The 20,353-nt window shown below is 38.4% G+C and overlaps 1 protein-coding gene across 3 annotated transcripts in view; it reads right to left on the minus strand.

Annotated features, from left to right (window-relative positions):
• phkb (phosphorylase kinase, beta) overlaps positions 1 to 20,353 on the minus strand; it is a 110,987-nt gene that overhangs the window by 2,740 nt on the left and 87,894 nt on the right. For 2 of the 3 annotated variants that reach the window (XM_044365836.1, XM_044365922.1), the window contains 13 exons: positions 17,307 to 17,390; positions 16,296 to 16,400; positions 14,491 to 14,573; positions 13,692 to 13,782; positions 10,653 to 10,711; positions 9,878 to 10,040; positions 8,137 to 8,218; positions 7,718 to 7,775; positions 7,175 to 7,265; positions 3,510 to 3,715; positions 2,609 to 2,743; positions 2,120 to 2,249; positions 59 to 166 (listed from right to left, as the gene is read on the minus strand). In XM_044365836.1, coding sequence (XP_044221771.1) covers positions 59 to 166; positions 2,120 to 2,249; positions 2,609 to 2,743; positions 3,510 to 3,715; positions 7,175 to 7,265; positions 7,718 to 7,775; positions 8,137 to 8,218; positions 9,878 to 10,040; positions 10,653 to 10,711; positions 13,692 to 13,782; positions 14,491 to 14,573; positions 16,296 to 16,400; positions 17,307 to 17,390 — 1,395 coding nt within the window. Of the gene's footprint in view, positions 1 to 58; positions 167 to 2,119; positions 2,250 to 2,608; positions 2,744 to 3,509; positions 3,716 to 4,862; positions 4,954 to 7,174; positions 7,266 to 7,717; positions 7,776 to 8,136; positions 8,219 to 9,877; positions 10,041 to 10,652; positions 10,712 to 13,691; positions 13,783 to 14,490; positions 14,574 to 16,295; positions 16,401 to 17,306; positions 17,391 to 20,353 lie in introns of all 3 variants that reach the window. The other variant, XM_044365750.1, reaches the window with a different exon arrangement.

A 20,353-nucleotide genomic window follows, 5' to 3' on the forward strand; every position in this document is an offset into this window, starting at 1 on the left:
ATTATTTTATTCTGTTATATCTGAAAACTTTGGTGGTGTTAGTGAAAAGGCTTTTTACCTCCACTATGATTTGTCTGTACTCAGGCAGGACAATGCTCTGCAGCGTGTCCTCCACCAGCAGGGAGAAGTTCATCTCATACATGGTCATGTCAGACAGTGTAGGTTGCTAGAGAGAAAAAAAAGGAGGAAAAAGAGGAAAAAAAACAATGTGGTTACATAGTTATTTAAAGGGGAACTCCACAAATTTTTCACATCATAGTCAGTTTAGAGGTGTTGGAGAGTCCTACTACATGTGTGAAAAAAGCTGTAGCATTTGTGGTTCCAGAGGGAAGGGTCTAACTGTATATAAAGTAGCTCAAACTAACTCCACTTCCGGCAGGTACAATAGTAACATGCTGCTTACACACTGATGCTTCAGTGTTAATAATCTAAAGATGTCATATATAATAATAATATATCAGTCAAAGGGACTAAACCACTATTTTTACTTTCATATTTTTTAACTACATTTTTCTCTCTCAGAACTGGTCCTTTCTGACTAATCAAATCTGTCATTCTGACGCATGGATGTATTGTAAGAGCTGGATACCGGACTAAAAATGGTGCCCATTCAGTCCAATAAGAATTGATCGGGGGGCGAATACACCAAGAAAAGTAGTGTTTCCCCTGCTGGCCCTGCCCGCCAGTTCCTGCTCAGCCCCTAGACTTTACATTGTGATGACATCACAAATTTTAAAATCGCTTTTCTTGGCTCAGGGAAAGTTTTACAAATATAAAACCTCCATGGATCAAAAACTCATAAAAGAAAGAGTCATGATTAACTTTGTTTGCAGTTCGAAGTGTCCTGTCAACAGTTTTATAGATGTCTCTTTTACAATGGTGGTCTATGGGGAAAATGCTTTTTGGGCCATGGGGGGATTTTTCGCTGCAATACCGTGAGAGGCCACTGAGAAAAACTGACTGCAAGGCTGAGCGGTGGAGCCCTATCCAACACTTAGCTAAAGTAGCTAAAGCTTGCAGAAAAAGTCGCTAGATGTTACTAGATGATGTCACATGCTGATTTGCAATATCTATGACATCATGACGCGATTACATAATTCAAGATTTAAAAAAATTAAGTTAAATTAAACTAAACTGTCCGTAACTAGCTATTTCATTTACCATTTTTCTTTTCAAGCAGCTCCTCAATGTGCATCTAAATCTACCTATGCAGGTATCTATTTATGCAGGCTGTCAACTCTAACTAAAGTATCATGAATAGAGATATGATCATGCACTGGAATAAATTCACTATTGTTAACTCTGTCCATTTTGACAAAACAAAATCAAACTTTTAGAATAAAAACAAGGATCAATGATTGATCATTAGGTACACACATTCACAACTCATTCATGACTCTCTCTGGCTGATGACTGGTCCACTGAACGTGCTGATGCTCTGTCCCACCCACTGAACAGTCAGTCCAGAGAGCCACATAGCTCTCATTCACTGAGAAATACTGGTGACTCGCTTCAAGGAGAAGAGTTAACCTCAGTCCAAAACGTTGCTAAAGGGGTCTGAAAAGTTGCTAAATCTAGCGACAAAGTCACTAAGTTGGCAACACTGTGTGCAGTTTGGCAGATTTGCTGTGCTGTTGAAGTTACACCATTGGTCAGCCAAATGCTGCCACCTCCTGTATCCATTTAAATTTAAAAGCCCTTGTTTCAAATTAAAAGCCCTCTAGGGTTTCATAGGGTTTTGACCCACAGACTGAAAGTCCAACGCAGTGGAGACATCTTTAAATTGATAACATACTTTATATTACTCAAAAAAGTAAATCTGTATGTTCATCAGCCAAGGTTAAATTCTGAAATTGTGGTCAGATTTTTTTGTGTATCGGCTCCAAATTTGCAGGAAAAAATTTTTTTTTTCGCACTGTCACTGTCTTCAAGTATTCAAATCAAGTAAGTGGATTGATGTAGTAGCCAGAGATCAGTGTCTGTAAGGCACACACGTGACAGTTTAAAAATTATACATAGTTATACTGGTTTCGATAACTCAAAGCTGTGCCACCTATGACCAGCATTGGTCAGAGTGTTTATCTATATAGTATAGTATAATATCAGGGGATGCAGGTACCTGTGGAAGGTAAGTCCCAGCCACCAGAATACCATTGGGGGTCCTCTCCAGGATCTGCCAAACACGATCATAAAAGCCCAGAGGGGTCCTATTCAGAGAGCCATCGATCTGACGCCTGTTCAGCCAAGGCCTGAGACAAAACAAGGGTGAAACTGTTGAACCCAGTCTTAGAGACAAGGGAAATATAATGTAATAGCCGTTGTGCTGGAGGAAATTGTCTATGAGTCAATGTGTATTAGATTAGATGAGATAAGATAAAACTTTAATTCCCATGGGGAAATTGGGTTGTGGCAGCAGCAGATAATAAGATATGGATGTAGACAAGACAGCACTGAAGATAAAATAATTAAAACTAAAAGGATTATACAACAAGTAAACACATTGAGATAAAGACACAGTGTCTTCAAAGGCAGATTTGTGAATTGAAACGACCAGAACCCACAGATAATATTTATAATAGAGTGTGTGTGGCTGTGTGTTTTGGAGTACCTGCCAGTGTGCTGCGGCTGCAGGACGTCCAGCAGGAGCTGCTTGATGTCACTAGGGGAGATTTGGTAGATGTCCTGGGATGGCATGTCTCCTGCCCGGATCTTAAGCTCGTGTTTCATGGCCTGGACAATCCATCTGGAGATCAACAGTACACACACAGTCACACACTCGCTGTTAACAACATGGGATTAAACTAGTGAACTTGCATGAGGGCAGTCATGGTGGTCATAAAGGATGAACATGTTCAAAATGCTTTCATGTGTCCTTTGTTTTCAGTATTGCTTCATGGTGCAAAGATTCTTAAGGTTACATTTAAAAAAAACTTTTTATAACCAAAATCAAACTGAAACAAACATTAAAGATAAATTAGATTTACCTTACAACACTTCTTTCAACATTATGTTTCGACTTTCAGACCAAACATGAGAGATTTGTTCAAACTCTGGAGCATTTACTAATTTATCACAGAGCAAACAAAATGTGATTCCAATTCCAAAAGAACTGCGGTGTGGTTCTTTTCGAGTAAGAAACAACTTTAGAAAAACAATATGAATTGTAAGGTCTAATTGGTAAGGATGTTTATATTTGATCGGCTGACATAAGGAAATAACTTAGCAAACTTCAGCCTGGATTCAAGCTCACATGTATTGATTTATTCATGTTTAGTTGAGTGGTATGGACACAAGAGCACATACTGCATGAGTTAATGTTGCTTGAATAAGTGTACAAGAGTTTGGCAGGATGGCAATGGATAAAATATAACTTTTATGCAGATCAGCAGCCAAAGACCATAAGATGTTTTAAGATATTGTGATCACGTGATTCCTCCGTTCACTGCTCCATTTTAGTCAGCCTTCCTTGCAGATTCATCCCTTCAATCCAGATCTCCACTTTGTCTTACCCGACTCTGATCTTGAGCATGCCGCTGAACAGCTCAGGGTTGTTGGATATAATCCATCCGATATGGATGACCAGCTCCTGCTGAAGAACAGCCTCTCGCTCCCCACCGTGAAGGGAGCACTTTCTGTAGATGATGTCTTGGATCACCCCTGGCGACAGCGGGTTGGAGATCACCTCCTCTTCATGACCAAATAGACCCAGGGTCACCTGGTAACCACAGGCATGTGCACACAAACACACGCTAAAGGAGCATACATCATACCCACATATAGTTCTATTTAATGTATTCTATTCAATATATTAGAGTTTTTGTAAGTATGTGTGTGTGCCTGTGCAGGTGCACAGACACATGTTAGGTGCAATTCCTACAAGTATCTTTGTTCCATCACTCTAAAATTGGCCTCCTCTCCCAGAGTAACATAAAAGTAAGTAGGTCAAATTTACAGATCCCATGATTACTCTTTTGTATTTTGTTTCTTCTGAAAATTACACCTCAGCAATCTTCCTGATGAGAGGACACACTATTATCTGTGTGCTGATGAAGTCTAGTACTTTGAAAACTTGGATGTATCATTCATCTTCACATTTAAACTAATTCTAACTGAGCAAAGACTTGCCTGCGGCTGCAAATAAAGTTTTGAAATGGCCAACTCTGAATTCAAGAGGAACACATTGTTGAAATACAATATCGAAACATAATCAAAACTAGTCAAAATTGACCTAAATGCGGTAGTGCCTCTTACTACTTCCAACTGAGCTGTTATTGTAAACAGGAGAACACAGCCATCTCAAATTTTAAATCAGCTTTTCCAATCATGTTGAGAGGAGAGCCTTCCCTCCGGTAGGCAATCTATATGCAGATTCACACCTTAAGCTACTTCAGCATAATGAAACGCCTAAAACTGTTCAGAGGGGTAAAAATGAGGCGAGATAACTGACACTCTAGAGAGGAGGCTAATCTCTGAATAATACTTGACAGGAAATGATGCACCAAAACTCATCCAGCGTGAGGTAGTGGCATCAGACAAATTCCCGGGTCACAAAATATCAATTGGCACATGGGAGTGTGTCTAGACATGTGGACACGGTGCATATTAGGATTCTGCAATGGCAGCCTCACTACAACTACAGCTTGTATACACAGACAGTGGAGGTGAGCTGTGATGAGGAATATGAGCATGCAGCTATCCTATGTCATTCCCATAGGATGACAGCACGAGGAGCTTTAAATTATATATTTCCAATTTTCATTTTTTTTAAATCAGTGAACATTAAAATCATTGTCATCAATTGTCCCTTTTTTAAAAAAAGGGACAGTTAACCTGCTCAGGCCCTGCTGTCTCTGTCCACTTACCTGCTTGCCATGCACTAAAACACTAGTAATACTTGGGGCAAGGCTGTCCACTAGCTTAGTTAAGAGACTGGCGGCAAGACGGACAACAGACCTAGTGGACGAAAAGACACAAGAACATTTGTGACATCATGACAGGTAACAACTAACAGCTAGGATGTTAACATCTTTTTCTTGTTCATTTTTACAACAAGACTGAGGATCCAATTCCTTAACTTTACTGCAGTTTTAATGTAGCACATACTGAATGTGCCCCCAAATTGGCAAACCATTTAAACATCAGAATAATAATTAAAAAAACCAAATCAAAAGCCAGTTTTTCTAGCATTAAAAACCGGAAGATGTGATAGTCCCAATTAATAAACGTGATTTAGTTATTGATAAAAGGTTGGCTTTTCCACAAAACATTTTAATGTTCACTAATTTCTGAGTTCAGTATACATGAGAGTCACTGCAGCCTTCAGACTGCCTCCTCTTGCCTGCAGGAATCCTATGAAAAAGCAGCACACATACATAAATGGTGGTTATCTTCACATGGTAGCCCACAGCCAGGGTTGCTATAGACACGCAGGGAGTTGAAGCCATCATCACAGAAGCAGTGAACAAATGAAATCATTTAGTTAATGGGGTCTTGAATAACATCAGGTGAAACACGACATCCTCTTCTTTTATGCTGAGAATTGTTATATGTGTATGTGTGTGTGGAGTTATTCAGTGCACATCTTGAGCACAATGTATAAAAAGGCAACAAAGCCTTACTGTTTATAAGGTGTGGCGTGGTGTCAATCCACTGATGCTTTGTTGGGGAACCTATTTCAAGCTTCACTTCCTGGCCCATGTTAGGTAAATGAGAAAGTAAATTGAACTGAGTATTGATACTATTTCCAAGCAAGTTGGAAACCACTGAAAGCCTCCGGGCTTTCTTTTCCCTCCTCTTCGGCATAATCAAATTTCTCTATGCAAAAATCCTATTAATTAATAAAACGACGTAAAATAAAAGCCGTCATGTCAGTCAACGTGACTGAAACTCAGATTAAACTATTCACACAAAAACTCTGACCACTAAAAGAGGGGATCAAAAGCATTGTGACAACCATTCACATTATCTGGTCCATTCTTTGTTAGTTAGGCCACCAGTATACCAATAACAAATTCAAATTTGGGGTAGGTTCAAAGTCAAATTGCTGCTTTCCAACCAAAGAATTTTACTCAAACAGACTGTGGTTAAACATGTACACTAGTATGTTATGTTGGTAGTTCTCACACTGGTCAAAGTGGCAGCTCCCTTCTTTCATGACTGGTTCTAAGATAGAAAATAAGACGATCATTATACTTTTACTTGTTGTGATGAGGAATTTGCGAGTGGTTTTTGCTCCCAAAGTAACTGCAAGCTCGACAATTTGGCAGGGCCACCACTGATGAAACACACCTGGAGTAACAATGAGTATATCGGCATTTACACACCATATTCTATTTCAGTGGGATTATACAGCCAGCCTGAGTGCAGTGGGTGATGCCACAGTGGGACATAACAGCAGAAATAAGGGTCTAGCCTCTGTGATGGTTAATGGAGAGAAAGCAAACACCGACAACAGGCTCCTGTCCCTATCTGAGGCAAGGGGCCCGCTGGCTTGGCCTAGCTAACTCATGGCCGTGTGAGTATAAGCCATTCTACTTCGCTAGATTCAGCAGTGTAAGCAGAATTAGCATCAGCTGGTTAGCATTTTAGCGAGATGCTCAGATACCAGGCTGCTACAGCTGTATACAACTTGTTACCAGGGTGACTACTGGTCCGTTACATGTTACTGTGAGATTTCTTAAGTTCAATTTTACTTTTAATTTTAATTTACTTTAATAGCAAGACTTGGGACCAGTGTTACAAAAAGATTTTTATGAAAAATAATTAGTACTGGCAAGACTCAGATTAATGTTATAGCAAAAACTGTATGTAATAACTATTCACAAAGTAGCACCATTTTCCTTAAAGGTTTCCATGAATTATTTATACGTTTCATGCATTTTTTGAATCGTCTAATTTTCGCTTTTAACCCTTTCAGGAAAATGTCACAATTTTTATTTACATGATACTGTATAAGCTAACGAAAGAGGTTTGAGCTGAAATCATATTATAGTATCAAATTTAAGCCTTGAATTTTGTAAAATATTCTTTTTGACTAAACACCTGTTTACACCCTGGTTATAAGGAATTTCATTGCTGGCTGAACCTCACACAGCTGTCAAGCTAGAGAGCTAGCTAGCCAGCTAGCTGGGTCTAAACATGCAGAGCTTTTAGTCCATCTCTGCCTGAATATTACCTGTTTCCCATGCACAAGTATTGTGGTGATGTGAGGGGCTATAGAGCTGGCAAACTTCTTGGTAGCGGTGGCAACATTGCGCACTGCCAGCCTATAGTTCCGCCAGATTACATAGAAGTTATTTATCATCAACTGTCAACATGAGAAATTACTTTATGAGGAAGACAAATGGGACACAAAATGTAGAGAGAGATTCAGTTAAGAGGACACCAAATTAAAAAAAACACTTGAATACAATTTTCCAACAAAAATTCCCAGCCCCGTATCAACAGAGCAACGGCTAATAATGATCACTCGTCAGCATAATAAAACTTAAAATGTACTAAATGTGACCATCTTAGAGGCATCACTGGTCCTGAATGCATCTTTAGGATTTAGAAATCTGGATACTTTTGATAATCCTCCTCATATTTGGACTCCATAATGACATTAAAAAAAACTGGACTAATAATAATGTAAGCTCAACAAATGGAGTAACAGACTGGAAGACTAAACAGTGTATGCACTGTACAGTATGTATGTATATGTGTGAGAATATCAGACCAAAGCTTTCTGCTGCCAGCCATTCTGTAGATTCTCTCCAGCTCATCAGTCAAGTTCTCTGAAATCAATAAAGACGATCTGTTAATGTGGTCAGACACTAAAAAAACATCAGAAAGACATATACAGCCGTATCTAGATTTATCCTCCAATCTATATAAATCATAACTGTTAAATTTAACAGTTACTACACATTCAAAAGCATAATACAACAGCATCCTAAAGACCTGTGATTGATTCATATGGACTGATGAATGCACCAAAAAAAAGGGGTTTTTACAGGAATGAAGTGGACAAGATAATGTTAGCAAAGCTGCTAATGGGTGACACTAAAACTGATCAAATCTCCTGATCAGTTTTAGCAAACCCAGTGACTAGCTCTTTACGTTGTTCACTCACTCATACTGTGAGTATGTGCTTACCATCTTTGGCAATAAAGTCTGGTCCTTCTCTCCTAAGAAGGATACATGCTAGCTGAGCCTGACTTGCCAAGCAGCCACAGTCCTGGGAAAAGACAAGCATACAGACAAAAGTAAAGATTACCTTAGACAAGCATGTAAACATAGTTATACATAAAAATATATACAATTAAATAAACACAAATACCTTTATTGCACACTATAGGAAGCCGCAAATCTATCCACTCACAGTAACTGTCCTAACAAGCCATGATGAAATTTTAGTTAGACCATTTAGTTTTCTGCAATTCTGCAATTGTGATGATAATGGGTAAGTCTGTGTTGCCTCAATTCAATTTGACTGGAGCATGAATATACCTAAAATATTGAAAAGAAAGCATTTCTAGGCATGACAATGTAAGGTCAATTATTTATTGTTTGGTTGTAATAATAAAATGGTTACAACATTTGATGGTTTATAAATGGCATGCATTTAAAACTTAAATGACAAAGGATGCCACGAAGAGAGTGTAAGAGAGAGAGTCAATGTAGACAAAACCATCAGATAGATGACTTAAAATAGACACATAGAGCTTTTCAGACTTTTAGACTAACCTCTAGTCTTCCTCACAGAGAAAATAAATTGCAATTGCAGTGAACTGTGGACTGAGGTTTGGATTCTTCAAACATGGATGAAAACTTAAAGGCTTAAAATATTCCGGTACAGAGCCAGAGTGAGACAGCTGTTGATGACTGTGAGCAGATTTGGACTGATCATACCCAAAATCCCAAGGAAAAATGTTTTACCTTATTTATAAGCTGCTTACAGTGAATAAGGAGACATTCTTGTTAAGTGAGCCTTGACAAGAGTGGATATATCAATGAGTGAACAGGAGGGAACAATTAGTGGATAGAGTTAATCTTGCAAACCTTTTGCTTTTCAGACAGGTGGACCAGTTGGAATTGGATTTATTAGTGGTGTGTCCTTAGAGCAACGACACCTGGGATTATGTGTCTCCTCTAATACAAATGGAATTGGCACGACCCCTCTTTTCACCTGCCACTCTCACTAGTGCACCGACAAGGACATGATTCTTCACCGCTTTCTCCTCTGTAAATACTGACAACTGTGTCTCTCAGAGTGCATGGCCAAGCCAAGCAACACTGCTGAAGAATTAACCAAGGTCTCTGTGAGGGTGGTCCCTGCCCCATCCATGCACCCAAAATATGAAGTTTAATAACTACAGTAAGATTCAAGTGGTGATTCTTTCTTACCACTTCTGTCATCCTTAGTTAAGGAAGTGTGCTCTGACCTTGTCGCTCCCCACAAGGAAACACTGATCTCACACAGCAGGGAGTGGGGAGCGACGATACAAATTTCCCCCAATGGGGAAGATACACTCAGAACCTACAGGTGGATGCAGGGGTGGAGGCGGGGCTTTTGAAATGCTATATCAACAGCAGCAGCACCATAGCAGCAAACAACATGCTTGCTTGCATGAGCAGAGCACTGACGGCTTAAATACACTGCCATGATTATAAGGGTGCGTTGTATATATGTTACAGTGAGGGGAGTACGGCATGTGAGTGGGGTGGCAGCTCGAGTTGGGGCTGCCTGAACTAGCTCGCAGGCGTCGCTTCATTTATGGAACAGGAAAAAATATACCCAAAAGCAAATAAGCTGTAAGCAGTAGCATTTAATAATTATTCAAAAGTGTGTGGCCCTTTTCACCCTTAGGTGAAAGAGTCATAAAAGTCAACTCACATGGAACTTCTGGATGATCTCTTGAGTGGGTTTTCCTATCCATTCCTCATCATTGATCTCCGGCTGCTGCTCCAGGTTTGAGGCGTTGGGCGTACTCATCTGTCTCTTCACCTTGGAGTGCTTAGGCAGCTCCAGCTCCTCAAAGCTCTTAAACTCTGGGATCCTTTGTACATATGAACACATACACATGCAGACACGCAAATACAGACAAGCATTGTGTAAGAGACAAGAAACAATTACAGAATTGCCTCTGTTGCTGCAGCATTGCGCTTTCATTTCAAATTGTACATATAATGGCATGAACACCCCAGTATGCAGTTATATTAACAGCATGTGTGCCAGCAGATTTCACAGGCAGGTAAGTTACACTATGTTTACTATAAACATATTTTGACAGAAGATTTAATATATGAATGCAGTTACTGAATTTACAACATTTAACATCTGAATCAACAAAAAAAACTAATGCTGACAAAATTCCTTTGACATTTTGTCACTTTACGCTAAACTGATTTATTGATCCTGAAACTGAAAATGAAGAATCAATTATCTGTATCAGCTGTACTGTTCAACAATTATGAAAAAAATCTAAAACTGTATGCATACTGTATATCAAACTTGAATGACCAATATAATCTAGTCAATTGTTCTATCAGTCCAATTATGGACATCTTCTTGAGCTTTCTGAGAGCATACAACATACAGCATACAAACTAACAGAGCAAAGCACTGACCTCAGACAAATCAAGAATTAACGACTAGAAGATGCTCTTACTCTGCTTCATTGACACGCAGGAAGTCCAACTGCTCCACCACTGCTCCAGATATCAGGGTCTGAAAGGTTGATGTGCAAAAAGACACATTTACATGGTTTGCACAGGGATTATTTCATTACTATAGGCTGCAATATATAAGAGATTCCATAGTAATATATATATGTATATAAAGAAATGTATAAGGAAATAACACTCACACTCAGAGGCATAAAAATACAAGAGGTGAGAAAAAATAGCTGTATAGATCCCAGAGAGGAGGTTTATCAGGTGATTCAGTATACAAAACAACTCTTTGAATAATGCAGCTCATAACAAATAGCACATGGAGTAGTATGGTGTGAACTAAGTTCACTGTTTCAAATTTTACAAATGTGCATGGCTCCAGTAACAAGTGAGTCTCTAACACAGTAATGTGATGAATAAAGCTTGAGTATTTAAAAGCATAGCTGCGTAGGAGTAACGAGTACAGCTCAATGCGACTTGCTCCTGTGGTCTAAATGTAATATTAGCCATTCCTACTGAAGTCAACCCCAAAACAAAAATAAGAGGCGTACGAGAGCAGCAATCCTGCTCCCCATAACAATGAGATGATGAAGAGGAGAAGTGTTTCAAAGCTGTAGAGTTAGCTGTGAAGTGAATGGCAAATAGGTGAAGGGAAGGAAGAACTTTAAAGGCAAAACAAAAAAAGGTTCATGTGAGTAAGTCTCTGCTGAACACCACAAAGACACTTGGAAAGTGGAAAGTTTGGAAAGTTTGACAAAGCAGTTGGTTAAAGTTGCTAATGTGAAAATAATTCCACTTCTGCTGTGGCCTTACTTTCTTGCCATCATGAAGATTAACTGTGTGCTAAATCCTGCACTTTATACCAATACAGTCTGCTACAAATGATACGCAGTATGCTGTTTATGGTTAATTGTAAATTCATGAATGCTGCTGTGTGCATTCCAATGAGTTAAATTAATTCATTGATTGTTTATTTTTCAATCACTTCAGTGTATGTATTGATTCGGATTTTTGTACAGTCCCTACAATCTTAATAGGCCAAAAGATACAGTGAAGTGATGAACCACTAATCTATTAATTTCATTTAATTTGTTGCTGTCCCCTGAATTCATTCCAATGCATTTTTTACAAGCAACAAAAAGCTTCACCCCAATAGTTTCCATCTCCTTTTTAAACCTGTCTAGGTTTCCACCTTTCCAAGGCAATAAATAAATAAATAAATAAATAACAATTTGCCTTCCAAATTGAATGTGACAGACCAAGGTCAAAACACAGGTAAACTGCTATTGCTATTGAAATAAGGGGGGATTTCAGATTAAGGGCTGGGAAACTTCTGTTTGTTTCCAAAGAAAGAGATGAATCCTTGTAACACAATTTATTGAAACATTTGTAGTATTAAGCCATGGTTTAGTTCAGAGACAGTTGTAATATCTGCTATAAGTGAACCAACAGGAGAGAGCAGGTGGCATATTTTCCCCCCAACAGCTGCTTTTATGAAAATCCTTCACGATATGTTAACAATCAAACGTGTAGTAACAGCAATGGTAATACTGATTCAGTGATCCATTTGTATGGATTGGAGCTGTGACAACATCGACCTAACACCACTGATCCTCCCAGTAAAACAGAGGATTGACCAGTGAAACGTATCAATCTCCCCTGGTTTTTCGTAGAAGAAGAAAGAAAGATAGTGGCTCTGGATATGAAATATACCTTAAAGGTGATGGACATGCATGTAGAAATCACTTTCTGGGTGTAGTTCTGATGGCCAAACGTACAGTATATAATGTAACATATTTTTAAAATGTACACAAGGTAGGGATGTCAATGATGAATTGATTATTGTTTGATCGTCGTTAACAATGTAAGAAATTAGAAATATATATTAACCAACAGAGTAGAAGATGAGGGAGTAAACAGTCAGAAAATGTACTGTGGTTTTGGTGTAGTATCTGTTTAATGTTTAATTGCAGGGAATAATTATTCCCTGAAGCCCAAGTTCACATATTTAAATGACTTGTTTTGTCTGACCGACAGTCAAAAACCCAAAGATGCTGAGTTTACTATCATTTTTTATCATGGAAAACTGTGAAAAATAGCAAATATTCACATTTGAGAAGGTGGTACCATTGACCTTTTGGCATTTTTACATTAAAAAATTATTTAAATGATTAATCATTTATCAAAATTGATGCCAATTATATTTCTGCGGACCAACTAATAGAATAATCATCTAATCATCTCCGCTCTAGAGTACTACTATGTACAGTGGGGGTCAACAGAGGTCCAACAACAAACTTTTGCCTTGGGGCCCCATAGGAGGTTAATCCAGCCATTCAGGGAGCTGAGAGCAGAGAGCACTGCTGCAGTTTAACAGTGCCAACATTAAGGACAAGCACATCTTTCTAACAACATAAAAACAAAAGTCAGGAATTTAATAATCATTTCTTTGGGTGTAATTCAAGTTTACTGAAGCTGAGGGATTCCCTGGGCTGGTTAAGTTGGCACATATCTCCCATCAGTTGGAGCAGCTCCAGTGAACTAACAGTGCTTGACTCACCCCAATCTTTTCTCTAAGGGATTAAATGAAATCAGTCAGACTGAAGTCTGTCTGTTGTGAAAATTAGTGTAACCTATTTTATTGTTAACAACTATATGCTGTCTAATGTTGTGCAACATTATTTGCTATATAGAATATTTTGAACTTGTTGAGCAATTTATTGCATAGCAACAAAAGGGAGTCGGAAGAAGGCTTGATTTTGTTACTATAATTTAAATTATGTTTATTTAATTGTTCAAATACCTAACTTACTTGGATTTTTTGATGATATGAGCCATGATAGTAGTTTTAAAAAAACGCTGTTATTATGGAAAACACACACTCTGTGTTATTTGTTGTGTTTTTTTTAACGATAAACCAACTACTGATTGTTAACATGTCCAATAATTGACTAAGGAAATTCATTGAAATATGCACTAATATAAAGAGTGATTAAGAATGACCAAATAAGGAATCAATACAAGAATAAACAAACCTGAAGTCTGTCCACATGAACTTTGACCCCTCCGATGTTGCCTTTCTTGAACGATGCAAGCATGTCCAAGACTGGGTTGAAGCGGCTTCCTCTGGAGAGACAGAGGATAAATTGACTCAGTTTTGTGCTGCACAGTATAATGAATCTGTCAAACTGTGAATCAAAACATTTGTGTTATAATCCAAACACAACACCTGTATTAAACATCACATCAGTATGAAATCCTCACAGCTGAAACTCGTGAATAAATCAGCACACTTCAACCAAGCATTCATTGCTTTATTCAGGTCTGCTGTCGCCTCCTATACAGGTCATCATCCCGATCAATAGCAAACTAATGACTATTGAGTTGCTTCTATGAGGGCCTACTGACTCATTCCAGATGCTGCAGTGTGGCTGTTTAAGCGTTTGTAGCACATTTAACATATGGCTCCTTGGATAATGGTCAATACTAGTGTAATCAGCCCACCAGCCACACTATAGTGATACAAATGAGAAACATAATCACCCATTCAGCAAGCAAATACAGTACCACCTTCCTGCTATAAAGATAAACAGATGGAAGGACAGGTGAGAGGGAGTGTGAGAGAGAGATAAAAATATTGGATGAAAAAAATTGAACTAAATTGTGACTGTCAAGGCATTTTGTTGCAAGCTTGAGCCAGTATCAGACAGAAAAAGAAAGATAGAGGGTGATGTAGGGAGAGATAGGACGAGGAAGAATGCTGCGAGAAAGCTATCAGAGGACAGGAAGACAGGAAAAAAAGATAAAAGAGCTATTATGGAGTGTGTATATTACTTGATGTTATCCTCGCGGATGAGAACCAGGAAGAGAGGACGTCCCGGCATCTTCCAGCACTGTTTGATGAACTGCAGGGCATTCTGCTCACACACACACACACACACACACAACATTTCAGATTGGCACGGACATGTTGCTGGTTCAGAGTCTTTCATTCAGTTTCCATTTTCTGAGCAGCAAGTGAGAGAGTGTCACTATTAAAGCTCAACCTCCACAGCTGTCAAACTAAGTTTAAAATGGAATCAGAGTTTTTGAACAAGACTAATTTATCTTCAAAATATAAAATAAGCTGAAATGAACAGCTGTTACATTTAAAATACAATCAACAATTGCTGGTTGGAAATGTTGGTAAATGAGAGTCGGGTTTAAAATAATGAAAACCTTGATTGATTTCACAGTCTATGTCCCCCCAAAATTTTTAATGTGTTTATATTCAATTTCATATCTGTTTAATAATATTCCACCATTCCCAGTGAACTACTGAAGATGGATGAAAACAAAACAACAGTTTACTTATATATATAACCTATAGAAATAATTTATTATACAACTTAAAATAATTAAGACGCTCAGTAAACTGAATTTTCCAACATATTACAAAATATGTTTTTTTATTTGGGCTTACATTGGATTTCTTCCTAACAAATCACTCTTGCTGCACTTATGAATAAAACAGTTTTTGGACTCAAAGTGGGGATATTGTAGTTACACGGTGTGTCTATGCCCAGTAGTTGAAGATTTCCCAAGAAAGAACAGTCATAAACCAACTGGAAGCTGCTGATCCACTATTGTATGATACAACTCAGGGATATTAATTGCAGAATGAAAAATAAATAAATACTTGACTTGTTGTATTTTTGTTTGTTGGGCAGGGTGGGTCAGTATGTGAACCAGTATGGGAGGGGCTTTTGAAGTATATTAATGTAATGAATTGATGTGCTACATGGAGGGATTAGAACATAGGGCAATAAGCACACTCCATGGACTACACTGAAGGTAACTGAAATGGTTGTATATATGTTACTTCTCCATTATCATAGGTATAGGTATGTTCATGTGGGTATTTTTTTTCTTTTCATTTGCCATGTCTATATATTTCATTGTTGTTTTGTGTTTACTACCAGCTTGTTTGTCCAAACTACTGTTAGTTATTACTGAATATAGAATGAGTGAATATAGATACCCATGATGCAATTAATGTAAGTATAGAGAAAACTAGTATGGTTTCTGGCTCAGACAAGCTGCAAGAGGAGCTAAAAGTGTAAAACTGCTGTGTGAAGTACAATATGATGTCTAGTTCAGTCAGAAGGCTGTTGGATAAGAGCCTAAATTTCTGCTAGCGCCTCCAAATCCTCTGATCATCATCAGTCTTTTGATAATTCCTGCTAATGAATTACTATCACTACTTTGTTTTACAAATGTGTCATTTTTACCCTCAAACTTATTATTATTGCACACGATTTATGCCCTTAAATACCTCACATGCACACAGTATTTACAGGCATCTTTTACATTACAATGTAAGCTCTGAATCAGTTACAGAAAATAGTTCAGGATGAGCTAGTATCAGTACTGCTATCAGGCAGGCTATAACTTTACTGTAGTATTTGCCTCTTCTGTGGGAGGCAGTAAAAATTTCATTCAAACCAAATCAGCTCACTTCCTGTCTTTTTCACGAATATCAGGCTCTTTAGACAAGAAAAACTGAATATACATTTTATGTTAGTTCACTGAGGACATTAAAAGTAGTTAGTTGTGGGGCTATGGCATTGGAAAGCTCTATGAGTGTGACCCTGGCTTACCTTAATGTCATCAATCAGCAGCATTACATCTTGGGACAAGTAAAAGTCACTTAGATCAAATACTATTGGGTAGCACACCACCGTCTTGCCCAGGATACGATAAATCTGGAGGGAGATACACACGCACACAGGCACACACACACACACACACACACACACACACACACACACACACACACACACACACACACACACACACACACACTATTGCATTAGAAGAAGGATGGCTCACAAGTAGCCACGTATACATTATTCTGGGCAGCGTATAAAACAAGCCATCAATCCTAAGATAGAGCAGACACACAGTAGCTACACAACCACTCCTGATAACACACACACACACACACTCATACAGTACATAGACACAGCTGGTACAGCACTCCCTTTCACACATACAGATTGTCACAGGGGCCCACACAAGCGTACCGACACACTGATGATGATAATGTCCTCTGGCAGTCTGCCATCTTCCCCATAAATGTTCCATTATAATATTGTCTTTGCAATGCATTGGGAGCCATGATTCATTTGTTTGGCAACATCTTTGTTTGAGAAAGCTGCTTTAGCTCAACTTATTTGGTCGTGCTATGACCTTCATTTGGGAGAAACTGCAAATAACATCAGCGAGAGACATTAGCAAGCACACACACATAAAATTGTTCAAGCACACGCTTCCACAGCCACATAATACGGACACACACGAACACACACAAACTGACTCCCTGACAGCAGCTTAGAATATTAAAATGCAGTCTTGAGAATAAGCAAAATCTATTCAGCATTCACTGACGCATACTGTATGTCTGAAAAAGAGAAAAACTCTTGGAACTGAATATTTGTCTCTATATTGAGTTTCAGAGCTGTAGTCAACTCCTTGGAGCTCTGGGAAATTTATACAGATCAATATGTAGGAGGTGTATCAGTAGTCACCCATGACCTGTGCAGCAGGGATACATAGAGTGCACATATGTGTCTACTAGTATGTACATGTGTGTAGGTGTGTGTGCATACCTTGCAGGTCCCGACGCAGCCCACTGGCCTTTCTGGACGCCCACTCAACCCCAGCTTCTTATTGATGGCCAGGAAACGGTACGCCTACAGAAAGACACACAAACAAGTATGTATATTGACATATAGACACAAACAAATAACTTGTCACTAAACACAACATTCACATTGCACATGATCTTACTACCAACCTTTCTGGTTTCAGAGAAGACTAAAAGCTGCATGTTTATCTGTACATTTCCCTGGGATCTTATCAGTATTGCCTCCAGGTTAAAAATATCATATTTGATTTGAAATGTCATGCAGCACAGTTCTTCTATTCCATGTCATAATGAAAGTATAAATCCATCATTTCACTGTCCCACTGAGCAATTTCCATTGTTGCTACTCATAAGCTGAAATTACCTCCATATGGCAAAACCACCTACTGATATTAGCTCTGTGCAAAGTTATGAAACACCACGATAATGAAAGGTCCCTGTGCTGCCATCTGCACCATGCTTAGTGGACCCAAGCACACCCATGGGTGCTGGTGCTGATAACACTGTTATACTCAGTGTCTCTTCTTATGTGCCGCTGCATCTGAGACCTAGCTGAACCCTCATTACAATACATAAAGAACAGTATGCTGTTTTATACCTTTCACATGAGCCACTTAACATAATATACACTGCAAAAATTATTTATCTTAAAAATGAGCTTGTGGTAAGTGTCCGTTTGCCACAACACATGTCAAGCTTCCCTGTCTCACATGGCCCGTATGCACATTACAATTTAGGAGTGGCAGTTTTACTACCCAGAATTCATAGTCATAACAATGGGTCTTCAATTTCACACAGAAGTTAACAAAAGCAGGCTTCTCTTTCCTAGCTGACAACCATTGATTTTGATTTTTGATGTTGAACTAAAGCTGTCTAGCTTAGGAACCGGACAAATATGCCGAGCTCATGTTTTATTTGCTCTGGCAGATGCCAGGCTAACAGCTGTCAGTAGCTGAATTTATCAGCTGTAGTTAGATAGCTAATTAATGTTAAATCCATGAGTTGGTTGAAAAACTGTTTCTCCAGATGATTTAACTCTTCCACTCCCTGAGGACGCCAGTGTCCTCAGCTGACATTACTGTGCCCACAGTATCAACCATGTCATGCTTGCATGTCACAAAGGGGGCTAAATAATGCTCCATAGTTAGCCTAAATTTTGGCATGGAAACCTCACGTCAAGATATCTGAATGAAAATGGGTTCTATGGGTACCCATGAGTCTCCATGCAGTTTTCTACATGCAGTGTAAATGTGTTATTTTCACCTAATCTAAAAATAATGTATTTGAATATTTCTGCATACTGGGGTCCATAAACAGTCTTAGAATTGCATAAATTTGATATGACTGGAAAGTTGAGACTCTTATGGATTCAACGTGAGATGTTAGTCCCCATAGTAGCCATTTCATTGTAGTGAGACCACTTTTTGAAACTTGACCTTACTGTATAAAATGACCTATTGTGACCTCTAGGATAATCAGTCTCATGAAACTTTACAACAACAAACTAGAGACCTAGGGCATCCAGAGGATATATGGCTTTCCTAGGTATATGAAAAATAAGGGGGATTCTTACAGAAATCTCCAAAATATAAAAAGTTTTTGATACCAGATGACTGCATGAATTTTCTATGGTGTTCTTCAAGGTCTTAGTGTCTTTATGTGGTATTTTGGAGGGATTTTTGACCATTTTTATCAATTCAAAAAAGGTTAAATTTGCCCCAAATCTGTGTAACAAATGGTATCAACCCAAAAATTGCTGCAACAACTTATGTGACATAATTGAGCAGGAGCAGGGAATGGCCATTATATACTTCCATCATAATGTTCCAAGCCCTCTCTACACTCTAAACTTTCAATATTTGAATAGGCGCCTAACCAAAACACAATGTTTATTATAGGTTTGTGGCTAGAAAAACTTGACACACAGTGCTAAGCTGCATCTCAAATTTATCTTCAGGTTCCCAGCTTTCAGATGATGTATACCACTTCTATGTGGCATATACTGTTGACCTGCTATCTCCCCCTAAACATCCCCTGTCCCCCCAAAAGATGGATCTATAGTAGAAGGGCAGGGGTTGGAAGAGGTGACACTTTATTTAAAAAAGCACTCTAAAAAAAGGGTTTCAAATATGCATATAATGGCTACATGAATGCTAAATGACTAAGATGATGGTTATACGTCCCAGGCAAAAAGTCATCATCCTCATCACATGATGATCTATGTAGAAGATTTTTAAGGAGAAGCATTGTTCTTGGTGAAGCTAGTTAATCCTAGTATTCGTATCATAAATAAAAATGTTTTACTGTTTGGATACTTACTGTAGAAAACACTTAAACAAGTAGTGCATAGTTGGATTTAGCCTGAAACAGTATGTTTTACTTTTACAAGAGGAGAGGATTTGTGTACTAATCTGAAGAGCTAAGGACCAGCCGATGAGCTTGGCAAACTGAACGCTAGGTCACTACAGTAAATTACTTATGCTAACATGCTTATGTTTGCAGCTTATGCTAGAGCGGGCAATCTGTTTAAGTTATTCCACACACTATTGCTCTTTGGTTTTGTTTTTGGAAATACTGACAAAATACCACCCTCCTACAGTATGATTGGAAAATTGTTGTTTGGGTAAGAGGTTTAGTGAACGGTGAATTCTTGGTATTTCTTGGTAATGGTCATTTGAATATTTTTTCTTTAAAGGGGAACTTTAACAATTTTACATGTTTTATTATTATGGTGGGTATTACTTAGCGTGTGAAAACAGTTCTACGATGTCTTCAAATCTGAGAATATAACTCTGATGACATCATCTGGGTTATCACGGACTGGGCTTGAAGATTTCAAGATTTATCACAGGAAGCTTGTGTTACAAACTGAGGGCATTAGAGATTGAAAGACATGGGTATTGCAGGCAGGTAGAGACATTTGAGGATATGAGCTTGTTAATACATCTCAAACTTGGACCTAAAAAGTGGGACATTTTGAAAAATAATCTTCAAATAATCTTCAGAAAG

Source organism: Thunnus albacares, chromosome 1, assembly GCF_914725855.1.
Source record: "Thunnus albacares chromosome 1, fThuAlb1.1, whole genome shotgun sequence".
NCBI classification, from domain to species: Eukaryota; Metazoa; Chordata; class Actinopteri; order Scombriformes; family Scombridae; genus Thunnus; species Thunnus albacares.